Below are 27,235 nucleotides of genomic sequence, written 5' to 3'. Positions count from 1 at the left end.
AAGGTACTTTGAAAGTAGGAGGAAGCGAAAGTGACGTCGCTACCAAGAATGGACAGAACCAGACGAGCAACCAAAAGTATCTATAGTTTACATAGTTTCACGCATGTCGTAAGCAACAAAAACAAATACTGAATTCATTTTACAATTATTTAACGTGTTTGTCATATTTATAATTTTTGAGTTTTCAAATGCTGTCTACTTTTTAAAGAATAACGATTATAAAAAATGGTGAAAAAGTGCAAGTGATGGTCTATAAAATGTTTTGTCTTATATTATAAACCAACTATTTATAAAAATTATAACGCACATAAAATATTAATTGAACATCAATTGTCAAACTTACATTATTTGCTTACAATATATTTGTGATTCAGAGAAGTCAGTGTACACAATATAACAGTGAACAGGTTATAAAACCGAATATCTCTCGATTTCTTCCAATGGAAATGCAATTTCTATAACTCAAATTCAAAATTACAGTAATAAGCTAAAAAAAGAAATGACTCGAAAGTTGAGCAAATTTATTATTCTTTTTGATAATACAAATCTTTTATATTTTCCTGGCCATTTTTTATCTGGAAGAGTACTCATTGAACTGGATGACGAAACATGGTAAGTTTTTTCATTTTAACGGTAATATTAAGCAAATGATAACTAACTGTTCATTGAAAGTACAAGTATGAATTAAGATTATACATAACTATAATCACCGTCAAAGATCCAATACCATGAGACCTAATCCAACGTTATAGTTTAATTTTGTTGACGAATATTGTTTCAGTAATTAGGAATGGATACTGAAAAATTTTAGGAGTGGTGCGAAGGGTATTTATATGATATTTGCCTGTAAAATTGAGAATCTAATCTATTGGCTTTGTATGTTGAAAGCGATATATATTAGAGTGCTCCAAAAAAAAATTTTTTTTCCTAACATCTCAAAGGTTTCTCTGAGGTATAGCGAAAATTCTCATCAAAGGCCAGCTTGATATTCCAATACTACGAGGCGCGCAATCATTTTCTGTTTTTCCATACAAACAACATATGAAAAAAAATTTTTTTTTTCTCGTTTTCTTTAGTTAAAACTAAGGTAAATGACCCCTCTACCGGCCACTCTGTTGAATATTCTTTATTACATAGATTTTAAGCTAATAAATCACTTTAAAAAATATATTTAAAAATAGGTTATAAAATCTAGTACAATTTAGATTTAGTTTAAATAGTATCAAAAGTGAATTTATAATAAGAAATAAAAAATTTGTTCGTCAACTTTCATCGACATTGACATGTTGAAAGATAAATTAAGGTTCACTTTTTTTTTTGACAAGTGATATCAAATTTAAAATGATAACTGTAATATAAAAAAAAAGTTTTAACATCATAAGTATAGTATAAATTAATTTTAGAAATGAACAAATTAATAATTTTTTATTGATTTATATCAAAAATGAGGTGGCCGAGCATGGGTACAATAAAATAAACTTTGCGTGAGCTATCGGCCAGCTTATTGTCTATGGATATAAAATTATGATAATTGATTTATAAATCTTCCGATTACAGTTTTTAATTAGAATCATTTAATTTTTATATTAAATTTGTAGCTATTAAATTATTTTATCTAAAATAAATAAATGAATTGATTAATACATTTTTTATTTCACAGGGAAAATATCCCGAGTCGAAATTTAAAGCCTACATTTATCCCTGTAGCCCGAAATAGAACCGATTTAGAGCACTGTAAGCCAATTTAGCTCCGACATTGGACCTCAGGATCCTACCATTTACTACGAGGTATTATTTTGAACCTCGAAGTCCGACATTAGAAATTATAACCGACTATTGTCCCCTTGAACCTCGTAATACATTTATACGTTCGATAAATATTTAAATAACTAGAAAACAAATGCCTTTATCTCTTATTTTATAGATGCGTGGATTAAAGTCAGTCATATATTGACAGTATAACAGCATACATCTTGTATTCCATAAACTATATCTTTGATTGTCTTTCTGTTACTGCTGTTAATTGTGGTGTTTTTATTTCTAGTTTAAGTGTGTTATCATTGTACCATAAGTGATATTAATAAGTTACCAGTTACTACAATTTGGTGACAGAAGTGCGTGTAACCTTCGTGTGTGTAATGTGAATTAAAAGATATAAAATAAAAAAAAATATATTTGTCAAAATATCGCGACGCGACGGGCGAGGCAAAGATTTAGTAAAAAAAAAAATGATTGCGTGAATTTTTTTAATATCACAAAACACACAAATGATAATAAATTAAAAAACAAACAAATAAATAATTTAGTTATTAATTAAACGTGTTTCGTGAAATCATTTTTCTTAATTTGTGCTAAAGTGCGTATGCGAACTTCAATAAATTTAGTGACAAATCAAAAAAGTTTTGTGAATATATTTTACAATATTAAAGTGCATTTCGTAAAATGAATAAATTCGGTGATGAATTAAATAAGATTTGTAAAAATATTTTACTTAATCGGTGTTAAAGTGCGAGTACGAGTAATTACGTGTGTGATAAAAATATAAAATAAAAGTGATCGAAACATCAAACGATGAATGATCTTGTTTAAAAAAAAAAAAAAACAATTATTAACAGTAACTACAATTAGAATTAATAATATTATTATATTAATAATATTATTATATTAATAATAATTATTATTATAATGATAGAATTATTATAATTATTATATAATAGGTTGTAGGGGTCCAAAGTCGGACTTAATTTAACATGGGAATAGAATCTATTTTAAGCCCCCAAGTTCGAAATAAGAACTACCTTAGGAGGCTCAAAGTCGGCTTTAAATTTCGACTCGGGTATGGGTAAAAGAAAAAAAAATTCAAAAAAAAAAAAAAATAATAAATAAATTATCATTATTATAGAAGATATATAATTATCTACTATATAAGATTATTATTGTTTGTAGATCTAATAATAATAATCACTTTTTCAAATTAATTGTATTAATTTAGTTTATAACATTAAATTTCCATTGAGGTGGCCGGCAGAGGGTACAGCTAGGACGGTAGAGGGGGCATTAATAATTCGTGTTATTTTCATTTATTATTAAATTTTTACTTAATATTAATAGTTGCTTTTTTTTTGTTTTGAAGCTAAATGTATGATTTTTGCAAATCACCAATCGATTTTTAGTTTTTCAAAAATTGGTTTAAAAAGAATGTACGCTTAAATGGCCGGTAGAGGGTTCATTGACCTTACGAAAAAAATTTCTATGAATCTGAAATAATTTTTAGCTTTCTGGAGCAATTTTTTATTGACTGCATAATTTATTTACAAATTTATTAAATTATTTGTTTAACTATTTATAATATAATAAACACATTTTTATTTTAATATAAACGGTAAATTATGATTAATTTTTAAGAGCAAGCTAGTACTTACGCATGTATATCTAATTTTATTATTTACAGATAGATAAAACATATATTACATAATCAAATCTATCGTAATACACAGCAAGTTTTAAGGTCATTTCTGATCAAATTTTCTTTCGTTGCAGGTATTCTAAGCCCGATTACTTTTACCCGTTAAGATTACGATAAAACTATTTTCAAGCTTTTTTTTATAGAGAATTAAATTTCTTATAAGAATATGTGCACCAGAATAGAAAAAAAATGTTCTTTTCATAGTTTTAACTGAAGAAAACGAAAAATAAAATGTTTTCACATGCTATGTGTCGGAGAAACTTCTAAGACGATAGCACCTGCAAAAAAAAAGTATTTTTTGGACTACTCTATTATGTATATATGAATACATTATCTTCTATTTTGATTAAAAAGTCTATGCTTAACACAAAAAAGCACTATTCATTTTCATTTGAAGCGAGTGAATTGATTATTTATTCATAAATTAAAATTAAAACGATTCTTTTTTTTAATGGTTTGGAAATAAAAAAAATATAAGGTCATAGAATTTTTATTAAGATATTGTCAAATTTAAATTATCAAATATTGATTTTAATTTCGGTCCGATTTTCAAAAATTGAATTTCCAAGAGATCTTGACGTTTTGAGGTTCTAGGAAGCTATTCTGACTAATTTCATGATGATGTCCGAGTGCATGTATGTATGTATATTAGGGTGTTTCAAAATAAACATTTCTTTTTTTTTTAAAGTCTTATGGTCTTAAAAGTTAGTCTTAGGTATTAGAAAAATCCTCCTAAAAGAGTAGCTTAAAAGCTCAATCCTGCTAAGCGCTCAACCAATATTAATTTTCTCATTTGAATTACGTGTAAAAAAAATTTTTTTTTGTTTTTTATATATAAAAGTATTTCAAAATTTTTTTTTCAAAAATCAAAGTTTATAGTTTTGTAGGGAATTAAATTCTCTACAAAAAAGTCCTTGAGTGTTTTTGTCGTACAACTGACAGAAAAAAAGTTATGAAGCTTGAAACAATAGTGAATTGAAAAACTTAACGGAAAGATAATTTTTGGATTTTATTACGTGTACATCTTTATATAGTGAATCTATATATTATGTATAATAAGTAAGGTGTTTTAAAAAGATTTCTAAAATCTACTTATTTTCCGTATTAATTTTGAAAGAAAAATATTTTTTTTAAGAATTAAAATTTTTTCTTTTTTGGTTTTTTTAAATTAAAAAAAAAGTTCTGTTTTGAAAGTAAGGAAAATTTTTCCAATGTTTTCAAAAAAAAATTGGCAGATAACATTAATTCAGATGAAAAAACCTAAATTTCTATTAAAAAACTGTTTAATATAATGGAAACATGAAATTATACGATTTAATGTAGTTTAAAGCTTCATAACTTTTTTTCTGTTAGTTCTCCGGAGAAAACAATCAGAAGCTTTTTTATAGAGAATTTAATTTCCTAGAGAACAGTGTGCTTCGATTTTCGAAAAAAAAAAAATTTTTTAATACTTTTATTTTTAAAAAACAAAAACAAAATTTTTTTACATGCAATTTGAATGGGAAAATACGTATTCGTTGAGCTGTTAGTAGAATTGAGATTTCGAGCTGCTCTCTTTGGAGGATTTTTTTTATACCTAAGACTAACTTTTCAGACCATAAGAAAAAAAATTTTTTTTTTCTGAAACACCCTAATGTATACGTATACGTACGTACGTAAGTACGTATGTAAATATTAGACTGTTTCAAATTAGGGGACTAATCTTTTTTTTTCGACGAACATTGAAAAATCGAAAGGGCATCTTAAAATATGGTGGCACTTAAAGTTAGAAGTCTTAATATTGATATTTTGAGGTGGCTATTAATAATTTTCGATTTTTCATTTAGTAACATTGTAAAAAATACATAACTTCCGAAAAAATCAAGACACAAAAATCTCTTATTAAACATTTTGTAGCAAATTTACTGATCTACAAAAAGGTCCTTTATAATTTTTGTATAAATTCAACCATTCACAAGATATCCGATGTCAAAGTTTGATACAATTCGAAGAACTTGTTTTTGCTTGTTCTGAATTTTATACCATGTCAAATAATAAGAATTCAGAAATTTTCAATACCGTTAAATGTAGGAAATTGAATGCTCTTCAAAAAAAGTATCTTATCATTTTTTGATAAATCCATTTGTTTAAAAGTTATTGGAGCTTGAAGTCAAGTTAGAGTAAATTTCGAGATCTTGTTTCTTTTCCGGCAAAACTATAGTTTGATTTTGCTATTTCCAAGCCTTGGAAGTGACGATGGGGCCAGACCTGGACCAAGCCTAGGCCCTATGGTTTGATTTTTGTCAAGCCGAGCCTTGGCACTTGACCATTGGCCAATGCTTCAGCCTAGGTTAAATTTTTATTTAACCCTTTCGCGGGCAATACTAATTACATGGCTAATTTAGGTTTTGCCTGTTTAATATGCAGCTATATATTATTCTTAAAATATTGACGATAAAATTTACTCCCCCCTCCTCACCTCCCCATTATAATGTATTCAATTTCACGTTGCCAACGCACTAAAATTATTTTGCTAGAATTTAAAAATATCGCGGTGGCAACTATTTTGCCCGTGCTCGCGAAAGGGTTAATATTAAAATAAGCATCTTTACATGTATCTATATATAAGTATATAGAGAAGACCAGGGCACAACGGTCCACCGAGTATACAATTAATATCAAGACTTGGAATTTTCTAGAAAGTAAAATTATTTGATATACAATAATTTTCATTTAATTAGTTATTGCTCTGTACAAAACTTTAGTTATCATAAATGTTAAAGTTCAATAAGCAATATAGTAGTGCTACTTGATCTTACTCTTAATTTATTCATTTATATCAAATCATAAATTTACAAATTAATTTGTATTTAAATAATTAACAAGCAAAAAAATCATGATTATCTGAACATCAGATCTAGCACAGTGGATAGCATCCCGGTCTAGTAATCAAAAGGATCTCAGTTCGAAGCCCGGTAGCGCCCAAATAATTTTATTTGCTATTTCCCATTAATTCAGTAATTAGTTAATTACACTTTAATGTAATGTAAAAGTGTAATCAAATTTTTTTAAAATTATATTTAATAATTTGAATAATAATGTTTTAGATCGAACATTGGGTGAGCCTTAGATTTTTTGCTCCCCGAGGATTGGCCGAAGCTTGATTTTATGTTTCCCAAGCCTTTGTAAAGGCTCAATTTTTCGTTTTCCAAGAATCGGCCCAAGTCTTATATTTTAATTTACCAAGGCTTAGAACATGGCTACCATCCAAGGCTTGGCTTTGGTCAGCCAAGGTTTGACCCAAGCCTTGTGCTAAGCCGAGGAGCATTGGCTGACGATGGACCATGGCTTGGTCCAAACTTTGGCCAATGGTTCTTTCCAACCAGGGTATTGTTTTCACCCCGATTTTCAAATATCGAGGTTTCATCATATGTTGACGTTTGAAGGTGCAAGGATGCTATTCAGACATTTTCAGAGCGATGTCTGTATGGGTGTGTAGGTGTATGTGTGTGTGTGTGAGTGCGTGTGGATGTAAACCTCTCATATCTTTTTAATGAATGAACCGATTTAGATGGATCTTGTGGCATTCGAATGATTTCTTCTGAACTTAGATTTTCAGAAAATTTTAGATCATTTCGTCGAATAGACTGAGATATTTAAGAAATACGAAAAAAAAAAAATATTTTTTTTTTTTCTTTTTTTTTGGATATTTTGAGAACTGTCGGATCGATCAATTCTAAAATCTAATCAGCTCTAGAACTCGATAATAGCTTTCGATTGCTGCCAAGAACGTCTTAATCGGACAATCTATTCGAAAGATATAGTCGACGAAAGAAATAGTAGAAAATGGTTTTTTGCGAATATCATCGTAATGACCAAACCAATCATTCACCACATTTTATCAGCTCTAGACCTCAATAAAACGCGCCGATTTCCACCTTAAACGTCTTAATCGGATCATCCATTCGAGAGATATCATCGACGAAAGAATAAAAAAAAAATCGTTTTTTTTTTTGTTTTTCGTGGATATTTTGGAAACTATCGAATCGATTAATTCCAAAATCTAATCAGCTCTAGAACTCAATAAAAGCTTTCGATTGCTGCCAAGAACGTCTTAATCAGACAATCTATTCGAAAGATATAGTCGACGAAAGAAATAGTAGAAAACGGTTTTTTGCGAATATCATCGTAATGACCAAACCAATCATTCACAACATTTTATCAGCTCTAGACCTCAATAAAACGCGCCGATTTCCACCTTAAACGTCTTAATCGGATCATCCATTCGAGAGATATCATCGACGAAAGAATGAAAAAAAATCGTTTTTTCTTTTGTTTTTCGTGGATATTTTGGAAACTATCGAATCGATTAATTCCAAAATCTAATCAGCTCTAGAACTCGATAAAAGCATTTGATTGTTGCCGAGAACGTCCCAATTAGATAATCCGTTCGAGAGATATTCTTGACGGAACAATGAATGTAAAATCTGCATCCGCTTTTTTCATTGTATAATATCATAATTACTAAACAACAAAACTCAAAACTAATATGTTCTTTTTTATGTAAATCATCAGATATACTTACACGATATAGATACAACGTATCACGTAAACTTATTGTTAAGTTAATTATTGTATAAAATTGTAAATAAATTTGTAAAAAAACGCATATTTATTGATTATTTTGGATTCTGAATTTTCCAATTTTAATATAAAACGTAACTCTTTTGAGCTTGAAAAGCTCTTAAAAAAAGAGAAACATTGGTATTTTCGAGTTCGAAGAGCTCGAAAATCTATGTACACTAATGTTTTCGAGCTCTTAGAGCTCGAAAACAGCGGGAAGTTCCAGGGCTGGCCAACCGATGCTCAGAATTTTTTTTCGAGTCTCTCATAAAAATTTGTTGGTTTACGATGTTTTAAGAAGCCTCTCCTAAAATCAGCTCGATAAAAAATTTTTAAGAGATCGCTCACGAGTTTTGAAATTATCAAAAATGTTTGAAATTCCGATTTTTTATTTCAAATGTTTTTCTTTCTAGTGGCAGCAATATTAAATATTTGTTAAATCATGTCTATGCTGAAAATTTCAGCTCTAAATTTAAATATTTAAACGGTGCTCAAGAATTTTGAATATTAACTGATAATATGTACCTAATACTTTGAATTGGTTTTTATATTTTTTTATAACTTAATTATTGTCATTTCAATAAAATATAACTTTTGCATAACAAAAAATATACAGGACAGTCTTAAATAACAAAATTTGATAAGTTATGAATAAGCGAAAAAACCTAAAAATTGAATTAAAAAATAAAAAAGTATGTAAATAACTTATTATTTCTATTTCTCGGGTTATATTTTCATTCATTGTGATGCGAATTGATGGTGAAAAAATCGAGAAGCTTTATTTCAATATTCAAGGGTCGCTCGAAAACGTTCAAAAGTTAGCACTCGGAAACATTCAAAATTCTTGAGCGAGGTATAAAAATTCAAATTTTGGGCTTAAATTTTCAGCGTAGTTATGATTTCACAAATATAAACTATTAATGCCACCAGAAAAAAAAAAAATTTGAAATAAAAAATTCAAATTTCGATGATTTTTGATGACCAAAACATTTTCAGAGTGTTTCTAGATTATTTTTAATACCGCAAGGGATCATTTTTTTACTAGGAATTGATTGATTTTTATTAAGTCAAAAATTTATCATTGTTTTCGGATAATATTACCGAAAAAGCCTTAGAACTATTTAATTTTTCAATGTGCGGTACACTAGTTCATGTAATGTTTTTCTTTTTTTTTTCACTTTACTTTAATACCAGCACCCTACAGTTTCAACGTGAATGCTATAGTTGCATTGCTAAATTCATTGAATATGCTTTAAATTACGTGGTTAATTCAATTGCTTACCCTAAGATATTTTTTAATTTTTATTATTATTACTAAAGCTTGATTCTATAAACACTCCTACATGTTTTAAAACTTGCTGATGTTGATAATTGTATAATAGGAAAATCCTTAAAAAAATAAAGATGCTCGAACTTTTTCATAACTGTTCTCATTTTCTCTTTTTTTTTTGTTATTTAAAATATCCCAACAACGATATAAAGTATTTAAAAAAATCTGGGCGGCAGTTGGCCCTGCGGGCCAGTCCCAAAACTTCCCGTTGTTTTCAAGCTCCTTGAGCTCGAAAACATTAGTGTGGATATATTATCGAGCTCTTCGAGCTCTAAAATGCTATTACATGCAATTTTTTTTTTATGATCTTTTCAAGCTCTTACAAGTTACGTTTTATGCTGAAGTTTGAAAGTTTAAGAATCTAAAATCATCAATGAAGGAGCGATTTTTAAAATTTAATTCCTGATTATGTTCAATTAAATAAGCGTATTAAGGCAGAAATCAATATCAGGGATCACAATCAAGATTTAAATAAGTTTTAACTCATGTCAGAAACAATAAAAAATGAAATATTCGAGAAAAATATTAAAAAAAGTTTGGAAAATCCAAAAGTACATGTCTTGAGCATGTTATGTCCAATTAATTTTTTTTTTATTTCAGTAATTAGTTAAAATAATTATTACAGAGCTCTTCTTTTCAAAAGCGCGCGAAAACGCAGCGTCAGCTTTGCCCACCTTTTTATGCGACAAAAGAATAGTGGGAGGATAACTGCAATAAGTTTAACGAACAATTAATAAACTGTCGTCACTTTCCACCAATGACAATCATTACACATTCCCCATCAGTCACCAAAACAAAGTTTATAAAAAGCCTGAGCACCTATAGCTCTGGGCTAGTCGGTTCTTCTAACTTACAGTCCGCGAATATTCGAACGCCGAACTTTCGTGCACTCTTATTGCAGGATTCCGCCCCAGGCGTCGAAAAGTCAATAAGAGGATCTTTAATATTTTTCTATTTAAACCTTGTTGCAGGAATCCGCTTTGGCGTTGAATAATCAATAAGGCATTCTAAATTGACATCTTTTAGCAGTCAATTATTGCAGGATTCCGCTTAGGCGTTAAAAAAGCAATAATCGACTTCTTTATCTATTAAAAATCCTCACAGATTAATAGAAACTTCCGGTCCGATTGAAATAGTGACGCATATCACGTATATTTGCGATTCCATCTCGGTCTGAGTTATTTTGCGCATAAAATCACCTCTCGGGTGTGTAAAAAGGACGCATTAAATATAAAATAGAAATCTTATAAATTTCCGGGGATAATCAATAATCTTAAAAATATCAATTGTTAAAAATTAGTGTAAAGGATTCAGTGTACAAGTGTATTGTAACTAAATCAGAAATAAAAAGCACAAAAACCATAAGTTCAGCCTTCCGAGTTTCATTCGAGAGTAGCACATAAGTTTACATCCTACAACCCCAGCCGCGCCCATCCAACCAAATCCTACAGGAGGAAGCTGAGTGAGCTGCAACGTTCTGGAGGGATCTAACCTGCCGTGACTAGAAAGAAAGAAACATCGAAAGGTAGGTGAAAGATTTGAAATTCTATTCTTTCATAAGATAACTGGTTCAACACAATATCACCAGTCTCTTCGGAGACGTTTGGGTTCTTACTTCGAAGTAAAAGATCCACTATAAATAATAAATTATAGGAAGATACCTCTTCCTCGTATTCTTTAATGTTGTCCGCAACCTCCAAATCGCTCGTCTAAATTTTTCTATCGCTACCAAAGGGAGAAATCCCGGATAATCAATTCAAATTTAAGCGGCGGACATAACAAGCATTTATGTGAATGATACCCAAGTGAGTTAAAAGTTTATTACACATACAACAATTTTTCATTGAAAACCGTTATATTATTTTGAATTTTAACATATTTTTTTTTGTATCGACTGTAAATTCAAAACAATTAGATTATAAGTTTTTAAATAGCCCGCCATTTTACCTAAGAAACACCAGCTGCTAATATGTGTACTTTAGTATAGGTATATTCCGTGCCATCTATCGATACTATCGAAAAATAATCGATACATAGAAATCGACAAGTAAACAAAAAATACAAAAAATAATCTTGGCTATGTTCACTCTTGAAATAAATGTATATTTAAAAAAATAAGTAATATGGCTGCCCAAAGGGTAGAAATTGTCGTGTGATGCCTATCTAAAAATATTAATTATAATTAAACCATACAATATTTAGATGCCATTTTCAAAAGGGGTCATGGCATCAACTATACAAAGATATTAAAAAAAAAATTAAGTTGAAAAATTGTATTTTTTCGGAAGTTATAGTGTTTACTAGCCCATGACTCTTGAGTAATTTTACGCTATAAGTCACAAAAAACAGAAAATTTATAGAAAAATCGTAATAAGTTGACGTGAAAATGTATAAAATCTGTTGTTTAATCATTTTTCTTTATAACAATATATTTTTTTTTGTATTATTTAAGTGTATTTATAAATTTAGAAACAATTTAATATGACGAAATCGAGATTTTCATTTTCAGGCGAGTATAGAGCATAGCCTCAGCGCTTCGCACTCAAGGCATGCAACTGCGTTTTGACAATTTTTTTGTTGATAATATGACAAACTAAAAAATAAGTTAGATTGCATTATATGATGATCGAAAGAGACCATAAAAAGGAAGAGTTGGTATGATTTCAGATACATTTTATTACATTATATTATGATTTATCCGGAAAAAATAACATAAAATGTTATTTTTTTAACTTTTCAACGTTGATATCTTTTGAGCTAATTAACCGATTCTGACGTTTGAGGAAGCAATCGGCACATTTCGTTGAATTCTAGAGCTGATTAAAATTTGAAATCGATCAGTTTAGCCGTTTCGAAGATATCAGGAAAAACCCGTTTTTCAGCATTTCGATCTCCAAGGATATCTCGCGAACGAATGAGCCCATTTTGAGGGTTGAGGAGGCAATTAACGTATTTTATCAAATTCTAGAGCTGAATAGATTTTGAAGTCGATCGTTCAAGTCGTTTCTGATAAATCACTAAAAAAACTAAAAAAAAAATTTATTTTTTTTCGTAAATCGCAAATATTTTTGTGTCTACGTGATCAAATGACCTGAAATTTTCAAAAGATTGATGGCCATCAAGTTCTTTCGATTGCCGCCTCAACCATCGAAAGCGATTCATTAGTTAAAAAGTTACAAAGAGCTTATAAACATACATGCACACACTCGGACATCATTCTGAAAGTAGTTAGAATAGTTTCCTAGGACCTCAAAACGTCGACATCTGATGAAAACTCGATTTTCGAAAATCGGGTCGAAAACAATAACTTCCCGAGTTTTGAAAATTTACAATTTTCTGAGCAGGAAGTTAAAAAAAGATGATAAATTTTTTAGAATTTACTGAAAGAATATTGTTGTTTAATTTTAAACAATCAATTCTCGCTTAAAAAAGCTGTACATATTGTTAAAAATACATAAACAAATATGTGGTGAGTAAATGATAAATATTTGACGGCAAAAATATCTGTATTTATAAATATGTGTTTTTTACGTCTATCGGATTATATATTTGTAATGACATTTATTTTCATGTAATTTTTATATTTTTCCATGTATTTTGTCTCGTATAATGCTCATTATATTTTTGTCATCTATAGGCAGTATATACATAATTCATAGACTACACGGAGAGAAAATTATGGTAACTGTTTCTAGTACGTTTATAAAATATCATCCCATACCGTTATGGTTATGATGACTTAGAATTATGGGATATAGACCCATACTTTCTGGGAAAAGTTATCATAAGTATGGGAGCAATTCCTATCATTATGGTAACCTCCTCTGAACAGGTCGAGCTTTGAAGGCTCGTTTCCTCCGTAAGGACAAGCAATTCTAATTGATGAATCAAACCGCCAGAGCTGACGGCTTAACAATACCCGAGCTCAAAGGCGTAACAACACATGAGCTCAAAGGCCCAACAACTCACGAGCTCGGAAGCTTAATAATATATGACGACGACTCAATCGAATCGCTGACGACCGCTCATGGATAAGAATCCCTTGGATCTAATTCTCAGACGACTTTTAGTTAGGTCCACGATAACACCTTGAATCACGCGAACAAGCTGTACTGCACGTCCTGGCCGTCTCCTTCGTCAGTCTCGAGGCATAAAGGGTAATATGAATGCGTGATGAAGGAGCCCGAACTGCTATTTAGTGCTCTGAGCACGGAAAAGTGGAACAGCTATTAAGCACTCTTCCCTTAAGGCTTTCTAAACAAAATATTTGTATTCAGGTTGAAATTTGGGTTTTATTCCTCTAAACCCAGAGGCAGGAGAACCAGCTCGATTTTCAGAGTCTTTTTGGAATACTTCGAAATTAGAAAACTACCGACGATGTCCTTCATTCACCAATTATATTCAAAGTTATTTCAAATTAGCCGAATACCCTTAAATATACAAATTTTTACTTTTTTTAATCAAAATTGCCGCTTCGAAGATATTTTTTTCATTAAAAACTACCCATTGTCTCTTATAGAGAATGTTTCGCAGTTTTCAAAACTCTTCTTCCATTCCTTGTACGAATAATATGCCCTGAGTTATTAATTCTCAAAGTCAAGATAGATTTTTTGCTTTAATCAGCGATCAAAAAAAGATGAAATCGTGCATGATAATTTTTCAAGTCCAAATCTGAAAACAAGACACTTGAAGCTAGAATTTGCTTTTTTTGGTTTTACAGTTCAACCATTTTCCTCCGAGTTACAGCATGTTGAAAATCCCTTAAAAATTTGGAATTTTTTAAATATCCGTTAATTATTGTGACTAGTGTATTTACTTCACGATGAGATCTAACGTTGCGCAGTCGCTTTGACTGGTCACTTTCACGTCTAAAATCATTTTATTTTATTTTTTGTTCCTTAATATACTATGAGACATGTTCCCAAACTCTTACCTAAAGATCTATTGGTTCATAGAGTATAAAAAATATTTTTGTCAGTGTTTCAGGACTGCATTTTCATGTGATTGGTGAAGGTGTTGTTCGAGTGAGAAGTCAACGAGCTGAGCGTGTATACGATAAAGAAAATTACATTGATTTCCGTATGAGGCTTTTAGGTGAACCAGGTAACATTTAAACTTGTTTTATACATTAAGAGTATCGCTTCGTGTAATGATCATCAACACAAGTTATTGTTCAAAACATTAAGTGTATTTTTGTAGCTAAACCAGTGCCCGGAACCTTGTGATATACGCAAGTAAGACTTAGACCAGATATGCTTCAAATGTACTTTGTTACTTTCTGTGTCACTATACCTCTTTTCTTTGACATACGATTTTTATATGTATATATATATATATACATATATCTATATATTATGAAGTTATTTTTCGTATGGGGGTCAAATCAAAGTGAACGTCACAAACACCAACTGATTTTTCTGTATTTACGAGCATGGTAATTCAAGACTTAGAATTTAGCATACAGGTATTAACGATTTTGATACAGGTTTTTGATTTAAGCTATAGTTTAAGAATTAAATATGAAGTAACGTTTAGCTACAGTTATGGGTTTTGTTAAGAAAAATTATAGTAAAGATTTAGAATCAGAATTATGGAAATTGAATATGGAATATGGTTTAAGATTTAAAGTTTGAGATAATGATAAAGTTTGAGTTTTAGTTTACAGTTTGGGAATTTTGAGTATGTGGAGAAGTCAGTGTTACCGTGGAGCGGGACTTGAATTAGTCACCCGGTATCATCTGATGATAGAACCTGGTTCTATCCCTATGAGACTTCTTGGTAGATTGCAGAGGTCTAGCTGAAATGCTAGCGCTCCAGTATATAAGGAATCTGATGGATGCAGATTGGGATCAGTTTTTGAGTTTTGGTTTGGCAGGCCTCAACAGTAATTTTGTGACCGTTGCTGTTGTGGAAGCCGTTTGGTCATTTTTAATTGTTTTCGTCTGACAGGCCTCAGAGGGCAAGTCATCCCCACTTGTACCGCTGAGGAAGTCATAAGTCACTTAGTTTTAAGTTTTACGATCCCAGCTGGTCTGTTCCAGGAGAGCAACTACCAAGGATATCCATACTCAAAGTCAGGTTTAGTGAGTATGTTTGGTGAGGCATAAGCCTCCAGTTACCGATATAGTAGAGTTTGGAAATTGATTTATGGATTTAAAATATAGAGGTCAGTTATAGATAATGATAAGATTTAGTTTTGGATTTTGATTATTGAGAAAAAAGGACGTGAGCATTCAGCTCTGGTCGCTCGAAGCGAGCAGACGTGTCCACAAATGGCGTTACAGTTCATGGCATTGCGGAAGGCTACAGATTAAGATTATTGTTACAGAAGTATTATTTAAAACAGTGTGAGACGTTATTCGATATTTTATTCATCAGTAATCAGGTATGAAATAATTACTATATTTATCAATACCTAAATGAGTTCGAGTCAGAGTCTTGAGATATTATGCTGTTTTGATTAAAGAAAATATTTAAGAACTGAGAGAATTATGAGAATATTGTTACAGTTTAAAGTCATGTTCACGATTTATTGTTAATGTTATTTTATAAAGTAATTATAAGAAATAAGTTTAATTATTAAACCAATTGTCGTCTAATTGACGTCAATATTAGACCCATGTACGTTAGTTTTGCTAGTTTGTTAAAGAGAATGTTCTAGAATATCGGTTTTATAATTTATTGTTCTAAGTTACTGAATATTAGTTGATTGTTACTTAGCTCTAATAATTAATTAATTTATTTTTAATGTATCGGTACATATCCTTTAGGTGTCAATTTACCTTTTTGTTAAGATTAACTTCATTATTACTAGATTCAGTATTTTGTTATAAAGAAGAATTGTTTGTACGAAGCTACAGTATTTTGTTAATTGTTAAATGGAGATGTTAGATTATTTGTTGTTTAATAAAAATTGCAAATTCACTGATGATCTACATGAATTTGGAATGATGTAACCCGGACCACTCCCTCTTTCCATAAACCTACACACTGAGCGACACCATGGCATACCGTAACTCTGTTTTTAGTTTTCCAGTCTCTGTTTTTGTTTTTGCTTATAAGTTTTGAGCATTTTCGTTTTAGTTTTAGTGTCTTTATTTATGCGTGGTTTTGAGATAGTTCCACAGATCAAAAATTTATCTAATTCTTAAGATTTACTGGTTTGGTGATTCCAGTGATAAAAATTACCTGGCGCCCTGTTAGCATTGAGACTGGAGGCTGAAGATAGAGAACGAAGTTTGTAGCGCAAAAATCTTGGCGTATTAACGTGTGCTTGGATAATTGATTTTTGTCGTTATAATATATATATATGTCGGAACAACATTGGGTTCTTGCAAGGCATCACCATTATTTTTATCACTAGACATCTTTTATTTTATTAATAACAAATGGATATTAAAGTTTATACAAATAATACACACAGCTTACAACTAGATCAAATCGACCTTAACAACAATCGATTAACAATAATGCACAATATCAATTATTAACTACACTTAACTATTTGACAATATGATTATTTCATTATTAACGGTATTTATGATATTCAAACACTAAACGAATGATATAATTAATATGTAATATCAGAATAATATTCTACGGTTATTTATGCGCTAGTTTGCGATAAGTGCTCCGAGAGAACTGTCTCCAAAAACTATTTTTAATAAGTGGCCCCTTCAGGTAATTATTCTGAGGGCCCTCTGGGTACGTTATTTTGTAGTTACTTCAGTCCTATCCTCCGGTATTGCTATCCTCCGATCGTGGCTACGTTAGATGCACAGATGTGATCTTTCGAGCCTAAGTCTGTTGTCATAAAAGACTTAAAATAATTTTGACAAAATTTACCGAAAGGGATTAAATCATAAAATTGTAATACTAAGTTTTTATTGCTAGTAATAAACTAAATATACTTGGGATTTTCCAACATCCCTTGGAAAAACCCAGCTATTGTACATTTCCGACATATATTTATATATATATATATATATATATATATATATATATATATATATATTAGAGTGCTCCATTTGAAACGAACATTTTCTTTAGCGGACATAAGAAAATTTTGTTTACATGTTGAGAGAAATATTCTCTGAAAATTTCAGCTCTTAATTTCAATTTTAAATATTTCCTCTCGAGCATCAAAGTTTTCCCATTTAAAAAGCATGTAAATCGAATAACTTTTCTTTTAAATTACTATAACTTAACCCGGTTTTGAGCTATCGTTTTGAACCCAATTTATATTTGTAGCGTAATTGTTGCTTTTTAATTGTATATATAATGGTTTTGGTCTAACTCAATCCATGTTGATTGTATCAGCTTCAAAAGTTAATTTTTTACTTCTTTCATTTATTTTTGTTAATAATGAATAAATCCAGACAGGAAAGTACGATGGGCCCAGGCTTAGCTCAGGCCTGATTCAACTATGTTGAACTCTGGGCCAAGGTTGTAAGACAGCCTTGTTCCAGCCTTGGTAGAAGTTTGGAATGATAACAGGGTGCCAAGCCTGGTTGCCAGCTCCGACCCATGCTTGTTTGCCAGACCTGGCCCATGCATCGAAAAAACAAATAATTTAATTAAAAAAAAATTTCATTATTATTAAAGTACTAGAGCTTGTGATCATTAGCGTTTAAACTATTTAAGTGAAGTAAATGACGTGAAAAAAACTCGGTGAAAATTCTGCTGGGCTCTGGGCGTGAACTGCCGTCCTTCTGATTGCTGAGTTTGAACGCTGGCAACTGGACGAACCTACTAATATTGAATTGAAACTTTTATATGTTCTACTTATTCATTTTACTACAACCACTCGGTTTTATGAAATATAAAGAATAATTTAATTAATATTTTCGATTAAGAAAAAAAAAATAATTTCGTACTATTTATATTATAATTACATAATTTTTTAAAATAAAATCTATTAAATTTAATTGATTATTTATCAAGAACCCAGCTTAATTATCTTACTCTACCACCATTGTTAAAAATAACATTTATCATAAAAATTCATGAGTTATTTTTTAGTTAAATTAATTTTTATAAGTAAAATTATAAAATTACAGTTGTTGATTGCAAATAATAACGAACTAAAAAATGTATTAATTATTAGTTGTAAAGTACTTTAATTGAAATGTTTAAATATTTATTCATTGAAACTTATTTTAATTCAAAACTAAATAATTATTAATTTAAAAACCATAGTAATAAGTTGATTGAATAATTAATAAAAAACTTAGATTAGCCAGTTCTGGCCAAAGGATGGGTAACTATAGGTATACCCGAACTTGGATGATGCTACCTTAGCCCAAGCCTGGGTCACCACAGAATGGCCAAAATAGTGGAACTCAGTCCTGGCCCAGACTCGGGTAATGATTGGAATGGCTAGGATTGAGTAACCTTTCTTGACCCATGCATGGGCCAATATAGACGTGCCAAATCTAGGTTCACCAGTGCTGAGCCAAGGAGGGCCCCTTTGTTCGACTCTGGTAGCTCCTGTATGAGTTATTCAGTCTAAGCCCGTGTTAGGTTTACCACTCAACGGCTGAGGCTAGGTCATTCAGTCTTGGTCCATGTTAGGGGTACCATTCAACGGCCATGGTTAGGTTACACAAACTTGGTCCAAGTTAGGGTGACTCTAGGCTCGGCCAAGGCTAGGTTCTCCAGTTTTGGCCTATGTTAGAGTTACCATCCAACGGCCAAAGCTAGGTTATTCAATCTTGGCCCATGTTAGGGTTACCATCCAATGGCCGAGGTTAGGTTACACGAACTTGGCCAAAGTTAGGGTGACTCTAGGCTTAGCCAAGGCTAGGTTTACCAGTCTTGGCCCATGTTAGGGTTACCATCCAACGGCCGAGGTTAGGTTACGCAAACTTGGCCCAAGTTAGAGTGACTCTAGGGTTGGCCCAAGCTAGGTTATTAAGTCTTGGCCTAAGCCTGGGTAATCATTGAAATGGCCAAGACTAATTACCCAGTTATGGCCCGGGCATGGGACAGTATAGGTTTGCCAAGATGGGCTTCCCAATAATGTCCCAGGCATGGCCCCGTCGTTCAACTCTGGAGCTTCCTATATGAGAAACGGCTCATCTTACCAAAAATATGCATAGAACCAATCTTTTAGAAAATTATGTCCTTTACAAAATTGGTTATGACACTTATAATGCTAAAGTGCACTGTTCATGAGATATATGCATTTTAACATTTTACAATAAAAAAGATTAGTACAATAGTAAGCTTACAATTTTTTTTACTGTAAAATGTGAAGTGCATGTATCTCATTAACAGTGCACTATAGCGATATAAATATTATTAGCAATTTAGTAGAGGACAAAATTTTCTACAAGATTGGTTCTATATATATTTTTGGTAAGATGAGCCGTTTATTCACTATTATCAAAAATAAATCAAAAAAGTAAAAAATTAACTTTTGGAGCTGATACAATCGACATGGATCGAGTTAGACCAAAGCCGTTTTATATAAATTTAAAAAGCAACAATTACGCTACAAAGAAAAACTGGTTTCAAAACGATAGCTCAATCCGGGTTAAGTTATAATAATTTTAAAAAAAAGTTATTCGATTTACATGCTTTCTAAATGAGAAAAGTTTGATGCTCGAGAGGAAATACTTAAAGTTAAAATTAAGAGCTGAAATTTTCAGAGAATTTTTCTCTCAACATAAATAACAAAATTTTCTTGTGACTGCTAAAAAAAAAAAAATGTTCGTTTCAAATGGAGCACCCTAATACACTAACGCAAAAAATTGAAGGAACAGAAAAATTTTATAAGTTTTTTAGTGATTTTTGGAAGGCTGTAACTTTGTGAGAAATTGAGGGCGGTGTTAAAAACTTGAATAAATTCCATACAAGAGCTCTTCATCGTTTTCCGAAAAAAAAAAAAAAAAAAAAAAAAAAAAAAAAAAAAAAAAACAATTTTTTTATTTTTAACATCCATTAGAAGTAAGTACAAAAAAATGACTTTTTTGGTTTTTTAGTAAATCAACCGCTACTCTATAAATATCGATGAAAAGACTACTGTTGCCAGGGACTTTTTTAGCTTAACGTACCCCTAATAACCCTGTAAGTTTTCAAATTGATCTACTGAACCGTTTTTTGGGGGTGATCGATTAAAGTTTTGCTAAACAATTAAAAGAAAAAGTTTTGTTCTTTTAATTGTGTAATCATACTCAAAATTAAAAAATAATTTTATTATTCTGTTCTTTCATTTCTGCGTTAGTTACTCAGTAAACGTGAAGGAAAACGAGAAAAAACGAAAAATTTTCAAAAAATTTTTCAAAAAAAAATTTTCAACCGCAAAAAACAAGTTTTAATGATTTTGTTTTCTTTGATTTCTTTCGGCATTTTTGTTTGTTCAATATACGACTAATTATTTTTGTTCATTCTGATCAATCATTTATCGTAATCTTAAGTGCCTGACCATTCCCCCATCTGTCACCCTGAGCCGACATTTCGACAATTGTTAATTGATGATTGTAAAATCACCTGGCGCCCAACTTTAAATATTTTGAACAGGGTTGCTAATTAGTACGTGTACTCGGACTTCATTCCGGTAGATCTCTGGTAATGAAAAAATCGCCCAATGTCGGGATTTTCTTAGAATTAAATACTCTACAAAAGTGACCATTGTCGCGAAGTCGTAACTCATACGAGTGGGGTAGTACGGATCGCTAAACCGAATCTTTTCATAGAATTCTTGTTTTTTCTCTCATTATCTCATAAACAACAAGACCTACAGAAAAAATGTAGAAGACAATTTTATACAAAATCTAATTTTCTACAAAAAAGATTCTTAGCACCGAATCACTCAGACTGATATTTCCTGAGATATTAGACAAATAAAAAATAGATATTTTTTAAGATTTGATTTGACATTTTATGGGAATTCAATGTTACGTAAATTTCAATAATTCATATCTCAGAAAATATCAATCTTAGTGATTTAGTGCTAAGGACCATTTTTGTAGGAAATTAAATTGTTTATAAAATTGTTATTCACATATTATCTGTAGGTTTTGTTGTTTATGAGATAATGAGAGAAAAAACAAGAATTCTATAAAAAATTCGGTTTTGCGGTCCGTACTACCCCACCCGTATGAGTTATGACTTCGCGACAATTGGCACTTTTGTAGAGCACTTAATTCTGAGAAAATCCCGATTTTGGACAAAATGACATCATAAAATGCCGCGCAATTACAGAAGTTTAAAAAATAAAAATCCAAGTTTACGTGTATTTTAAATGGGAAATCTTCACCTGCTCTGGGAAAGTACTTAATAGTAATATGAAGGACTCAAACTCTCAGGGAATTTTTTTAGGGGTATTTCCAACAAAATTTCGGGATGGGAGTGAAAAAAAAATAGTCCCAAAAAAAGCAGTCTAATATATATATAAATACCTGTATAAACTTCTGAACCAAATGTATTTTCTGACTCAGCTCGTCGAGCTGAGTTGAGAGGTAGCAAAATTTTCCAAAAATTCCATTAAGAGGACGAATAGTTATTATTCTATGAAATCTACTAAAAAATACTGTAACATAATACGAATAATTTTACTCCATAACAAAATACGAAATCTACAAAAAAAAATCTGTCTATCGTTTGACCGTGCGGACCAGCCCTAAAACTTCTTGCTGTTTTCGAGCTCCTTGAGCTCGAAAACATTGTCGTGGATACATTTTCGAGCTCGAAGAGCTCGAAAATACTATTGTATGCCATTGTTTTCTGAAAAAAACGGTTTTTTAGCGTTTCTTTCTCCCAAGATATCATACGAACGAATTAACGGATTGAGATGGTTAATGCGGCAATCAACACGTTTTATTGAGTTCTAGAGCTGATCAAATTTTGGAATTGATCGGGTAAATCACGTCGAAGATAATCGAAGAAAACCGTTTTTCACCATTACTTTCTCGATCGATCCCTCTCCAACGAATAAACTGATTAATATGGTTGATGCGGCAATCGACGCGTTTCATTGAATTCTTGTGCTGTTTGGATTTTGGAATTGATCGATCGAGCCATTTCTGAAAAATTTGAAAAAAACTGAAAAACAAATTTTTTTAACTTCCCGCGTAGAAAATCGATGATTTTAAAAATTTCGGGAAGTTATTGTTTTCACCCCGATTTTCGAAAATCGAGTTTTCATCAAGTGTCGACGATTTGAGGTCCTAGGAAGCTATTCTATTTTCAGAAGGCTGTCCGCGTGTGTGTGTGTGTGTGTGTGAGTGTGTGTGTGAATGGTCTATAACTTTTTAACTAATGGATCGATTTGGATTTTTAAGGCGGCAATCGAAAGAGCTTGTTGGCCATCAACTTTCCTGAAAATTTCAGATCATTTCATTAGGTAGACTTGAAAATATTGGCGAATTACGAAAAAAAAAAATTGTTTTTTTAGTTTTTTATCGATTTCTCAAAAAGGAATTGAACGATTGACGCCAAAATCCAATCAGCTTTAGAACTCAATAAAACGCGTCGAATACCGCCTCAAACGTCAAAATTGGCTAATAAGTTCAAAAGATATCAGCGTTGAAAAGTTAAAAAAATGACATTCTATGTTATTTTTTCCAGATAAATCAAAATGTACTGTACTAAAATGTGTCTAAAATCTTACAAACTTTCCTTCTTTATAGTCTCTTTTGATCATCATGTAATGCCATCAAACTCGTTCTTTAGTTTAAACCATATTATCAACGAAAAAATCGAAAAAACACAGTTTTTAATAATTTTTTGGATATTTTATATATTATTGCTCTGACCTAAGCTAAAACTCATTCAAATCTTGATTTCGATCACTGACATTGATTTCTGCCTCATTACATTTAGTATAGTGAACATAATCGGAAATTAAAATTTAAAAACCGCTTATTCATTAATGATTTTCGATTCTAAAACTTTTAAACTTTAGCATAAAGCGTAATTTGTCAGAGTTTGAAAAGCTCATAAAAAAAACAATTGCATGCAATAAGATTTTTGAGCTCGAAGAGCTCAAAAACAGCGGGAAGTTTTGGGGCTGGCCCACAGGGCCAACCGACGCCCGGATTTTTTTTTTTTGTTTTTCGTCCATATCTTTAGAGTCTATTTGATCGATTGAGTTGAAATTTTTAGAAAAGTTGACGGCTAACAAACTCTTTTGATTGCCACCTCAAACATTTTAATCGGTCAGTTCATTAAAAAGATATTAAGCGTTTACATCCATACACCCTAGCGGTATTGACAACATCGTAGAAACATGGTGAAAACACAGAGTTTCTACGGTGTTCTCCTTTACAGTGTTTCCACAGTGTATCGACGGAGTTACGACGGTGTTTTAATGGTAGAAGGGCGGCGTTGCTTGTGTAATTACGAGACAAGGTTTCTCTCGTGTTCTCTTCGAGTTTGGTCGGTGTTTGCCCGGAGTTTTCACTGTGTTTTTTTAGACTTTCGTCGATGTTTTCTTGGAGTTTTGTCGGTGATTCTCCGGAGTTTCATTAGGGTTTTCGCGCAGTTTCGTCGGTGTATCTTCGGAGTTTTAGCGGCTTTGACACTCAGAGTTTTGTCGGTGTTTCTCCGGAGTTTTGTTAAGGTTTTCACATAGTTTCGTCGGTGTATCGTCAAAGTTTTTACGGCTTTGACACGGAGTTTTGTTGGAGTTTTTACGGAGTTTTGAGGGTGTAGTGTCGATATATTCTCGGAATTTTTTTGATAAATTCGCGGCTTTCCAACAGTATTAAGTATATAATGTAATGCATACTAGAATTTGATTATGAAAAACGTTGTTTCAAAGTTGTAACCCCGAAATTTGAATCACCCGGATGATCCAAGTGACCGCCTATTATACACGCGGTCGATGAATCGATTAACTGCCTCAGGGTTATCCGGGGTAGACAGAGCGACTTGTCACCGGAAGTGGAGCTTGGATGAGCTCGATGTCAGTCCCACTTAGCATTAAGTAGGCGGGGTTAATTTTCCCGGACGTCCGAGTGAAGGAAACGAAGAGTCAAGTACGGGGCGGCAAGTCAAAAAAAGAACAGTTCAGCCGGAGCGGTCAAGTACAGTGCCTTGCAACGACGGAAGACCCCAAGACGCCAATCAAACCAAAGGTAATTATTAAATTGAGACTGGGTTTTCTTTGTGGAACCTAGCGATAAAACTTCTAAATTAATTGCGTAAGTACCAGGCGATTAGCCGGTATCTCTTTTTATTCAATTTTTAATTCCGTCGAAAAAGCAGGTGAAGGAGACGGGAGATTGGACAGAGTGAGAGCGAGACGCTAACGGAGGGTGACAGACAACAACAGAGACGAGACGGACCCCGACGAAAGAATATTCGAGGGATTGGAGAATCTTGCCAAGGTATTTATTTAAATTATTTCAGGCAAGAAGCCGGGATAATGAAGTAAATACGTAGTTGTACGTCGGGTTGTTCTCGCGCATAACTTAATTGTCCGGTCCCAACAATTCGCGATAGCGGTTTCCAGGCAGGTTGTTATATACATATGCCAGAACCCGCGATTCTAGAAGCTTCCAGGCAGGTTGTAAAATACATAGGCAGGAAGTCGTCTCGAGTCTAGTCATAAGTCTAGCCATAATAATTATTAAGTAAATTAGTAAATAAGAAAAATAAAACTCGAAATTTAATTAAAATTCAGTCTCGCGGTCAAAGCTACCGGTCGAAGTGAATGTTAAAGAAAAATTGAAGTGATCAATAATTCACTGGAAATAAAATATATAATTTCAACCAAGCCGAAAAAAAGATGGCGGAACTTAAGTGAAGCGAGTATCGAAAACGGTGATGAGATTTTTTTACTGACCAAAACTCAAAATACCTGGTATGATAATTTCGGATCGTTGCTAAATTTACTAATTGATGTTTAGTTCTTGAAAAAAGGAAAATTTAAAATTAATTAATTAATAATCATTAATTCTAAAACTTTTAATTAATTAAATTATTGAAAACCGTGGCGGGAACGGCCATTTTGATGCTGAGTGCGTGTGTACCAAAGTCCAGGGGACTCGAGTGAGCGTGTGTGTGTGCGATGCCAAGGTAGTGGCTATTTAGTCTTAAGTGTTGAGTCGCCAAAGGTAATTGGTAAATATTATAAGGTAAAATATATAAGGTTTATTAAGGTATAAAAAGTTAGAAGGTTATAAGATCAAGGGTTTATAAGAATTATTAAAATTATAAGGTTTATGAGTTGGTAAATTTTAATAAAGAAAAATTTGTATATTAATTAAGTTTAATTTATTTATAAGTTATCCTTCCTCTCCTCTCTCTTACTTGAAATTTTACAACGACCCTGATTTTAAGACCCTGTTTTGAAAGACCGTTTAATCCTTCCAGTGGCGCCCTTTTTAACGACGACCAGAGTAGCAGTACCCCTGTTATAGAGTAAATGATATTTTGTTTTTGAATTGAAAAATTTATTTTAAATAAGAATAAAGTACTCATTATAAAATGCATATCTCTGTAATTATAAGTAAATCTTTTTTTTAATTAAATTATTGATCATATTGGTTTATCTTAAATAATTCATTCGACTACAGAATAATCGATGACTTAGAAGTGATACCCTGATTAAACATTGCATACGCCTATGTACTGTCTGTGTCAAGGTATATATTTACATTTACATAATACACTAAATAACCTCAAATTCATGATAAAAATTTGCTAAGTAACGTGTTGTGTAATTAACCATAATAATAACTAAATAATAAAAATAATTTTATATGAATTCGTTTATCTATAATTTATTACTATGCTAAATTAGTGGTGTAATAAATAGTTTATTATCGTGATCGAAAAGTAGTTCGATAAGTAACAATTCTGTGAAAGTTAATATTTTAAAATGTTTAAAAGACTCGATACTATCGTGGAAATTCGATTGTGGGCGATTAAATAGTGCATTTATTATGAATTGTTTATTTTATAATGTGAATTAATTAATGATGATAATTAATAAGTGATAATATTAAATTGTAGCTATAAGTGAATAGTAACTGTCATTAAAATTTTAAACTATTCAAATGGTTTGAAGTGTTTCATTACTTTTAATAAAAATTGTTAATTTTATAATCAAAGTAATCAATTGAATTTAAATTTGTAATTTGATTATATTAATTTATTAAATATAATTTCTTAAATAAATTTATATGAATTTTTTAAATTAAATGACAATAATTTATTTAATTTATTAATATTAATCTCTACTATATATTTACGTTAATTTAGTAAATTTATCAACGTATTAGTTTGATTTTATAATCATAATTACCATTTTACAATTGTTACTGACGTCAAAACCATGTAAAAAATTTGAAGTCCACGGTGTGGAGTGAATGATTTGGTGTTAAAATTTTCAACACTGCCGGTGTGAAAGTCACACGACGCACAGTGTTAACTTTTAGACTGTGTAGATTAGAACGTTCACACCACCGATAGTGTAAATGTTCAAGCTTTTTATTTCAAAATGCCATGAGTGTGCCACACAAACGCCAAGTTATTACTTCCAAAACGACGAAAAAACCCTCAATATACTCCACAAAAACCAAAAAAACTACCATAGAAATTCCGAGCAGGCCCAAACATGACTCCGCGAAAACACCGATAAAACTTCAAAAGAACACCCACGAAACTCAGCAAGAACACCGACAAAACTCCGTGTCGTAACTGTACACAAAAATACTGTAAGTCTACCATAAAAATGCCACCAAAACTCCCTTGCTGCACTCAGTTTCAATCGAGTTTTTTCCGAATTCTGACGATGGCGCTAAAAGCGCGAGAATCTGTAAAAACTCTGACTAAACTACAAAAAAACACATTAAAAACTCCCACAAAATACCAAGAAAACTGCG

The 27,235-nt window shown here is 31.4% G+C and overlaps 1 protein-coding gene across 5 annotated transcripts in view; it reads left to right on the top strand.

Annotated features, from left to right (window-relative positions):
- Positions 1-27,235, top strand: part of LOC103578535 (arrestin domain-containing protein 2) — an 84,858-nt gene continuing 57,623 nt past the window's right edge. For 2 of the 5 annotated variants that reach the window (XR_008403303.1, XM_008559666.3), the window contains exons 1-2: positions 8-612; positions 14,377-14,501. Coding sequence is in view for 4 of the 5 variants with exons in the window: in XM_008559666.3 (XP_008557888.3) it covers positions 500-612; positions 14,377-14,501 (238 nt within the window). In the remaining variant the exon portion in view is untranslated. Of the gene's footprint in view, positions 613-10,369; positions 10,924-14,376; positions 14,502-27,235 lie in introns of all 5 variants that reach the window. The other 3 variants (XM_053736837.1, XM_053736838.1, XM_053736836.1) reach the window with 3 other exon arrangements.

The sequence above is a fragment of the Microplitis demolitor genome, chromosome 2 (genome assembly GCF_026212275.2).
Source record: "Microplitis demolitor isolate Queensland-Clemson2020A chromosome 2, iyMicDemo2.1a, whole genome shotgun sequence".
NCBI classification, from domain to species: domain Eukaryota; kingdom Metazoa; phylum Arthropoda; class Insecta; order Hymenoptera; family Braconidae; genus Microplitis; species Microplitis demolitor.
Note: the sequence above shows the minus strand (reverse complement) of the source record. Positions and strands in the feature narration are given on the sequence as shown.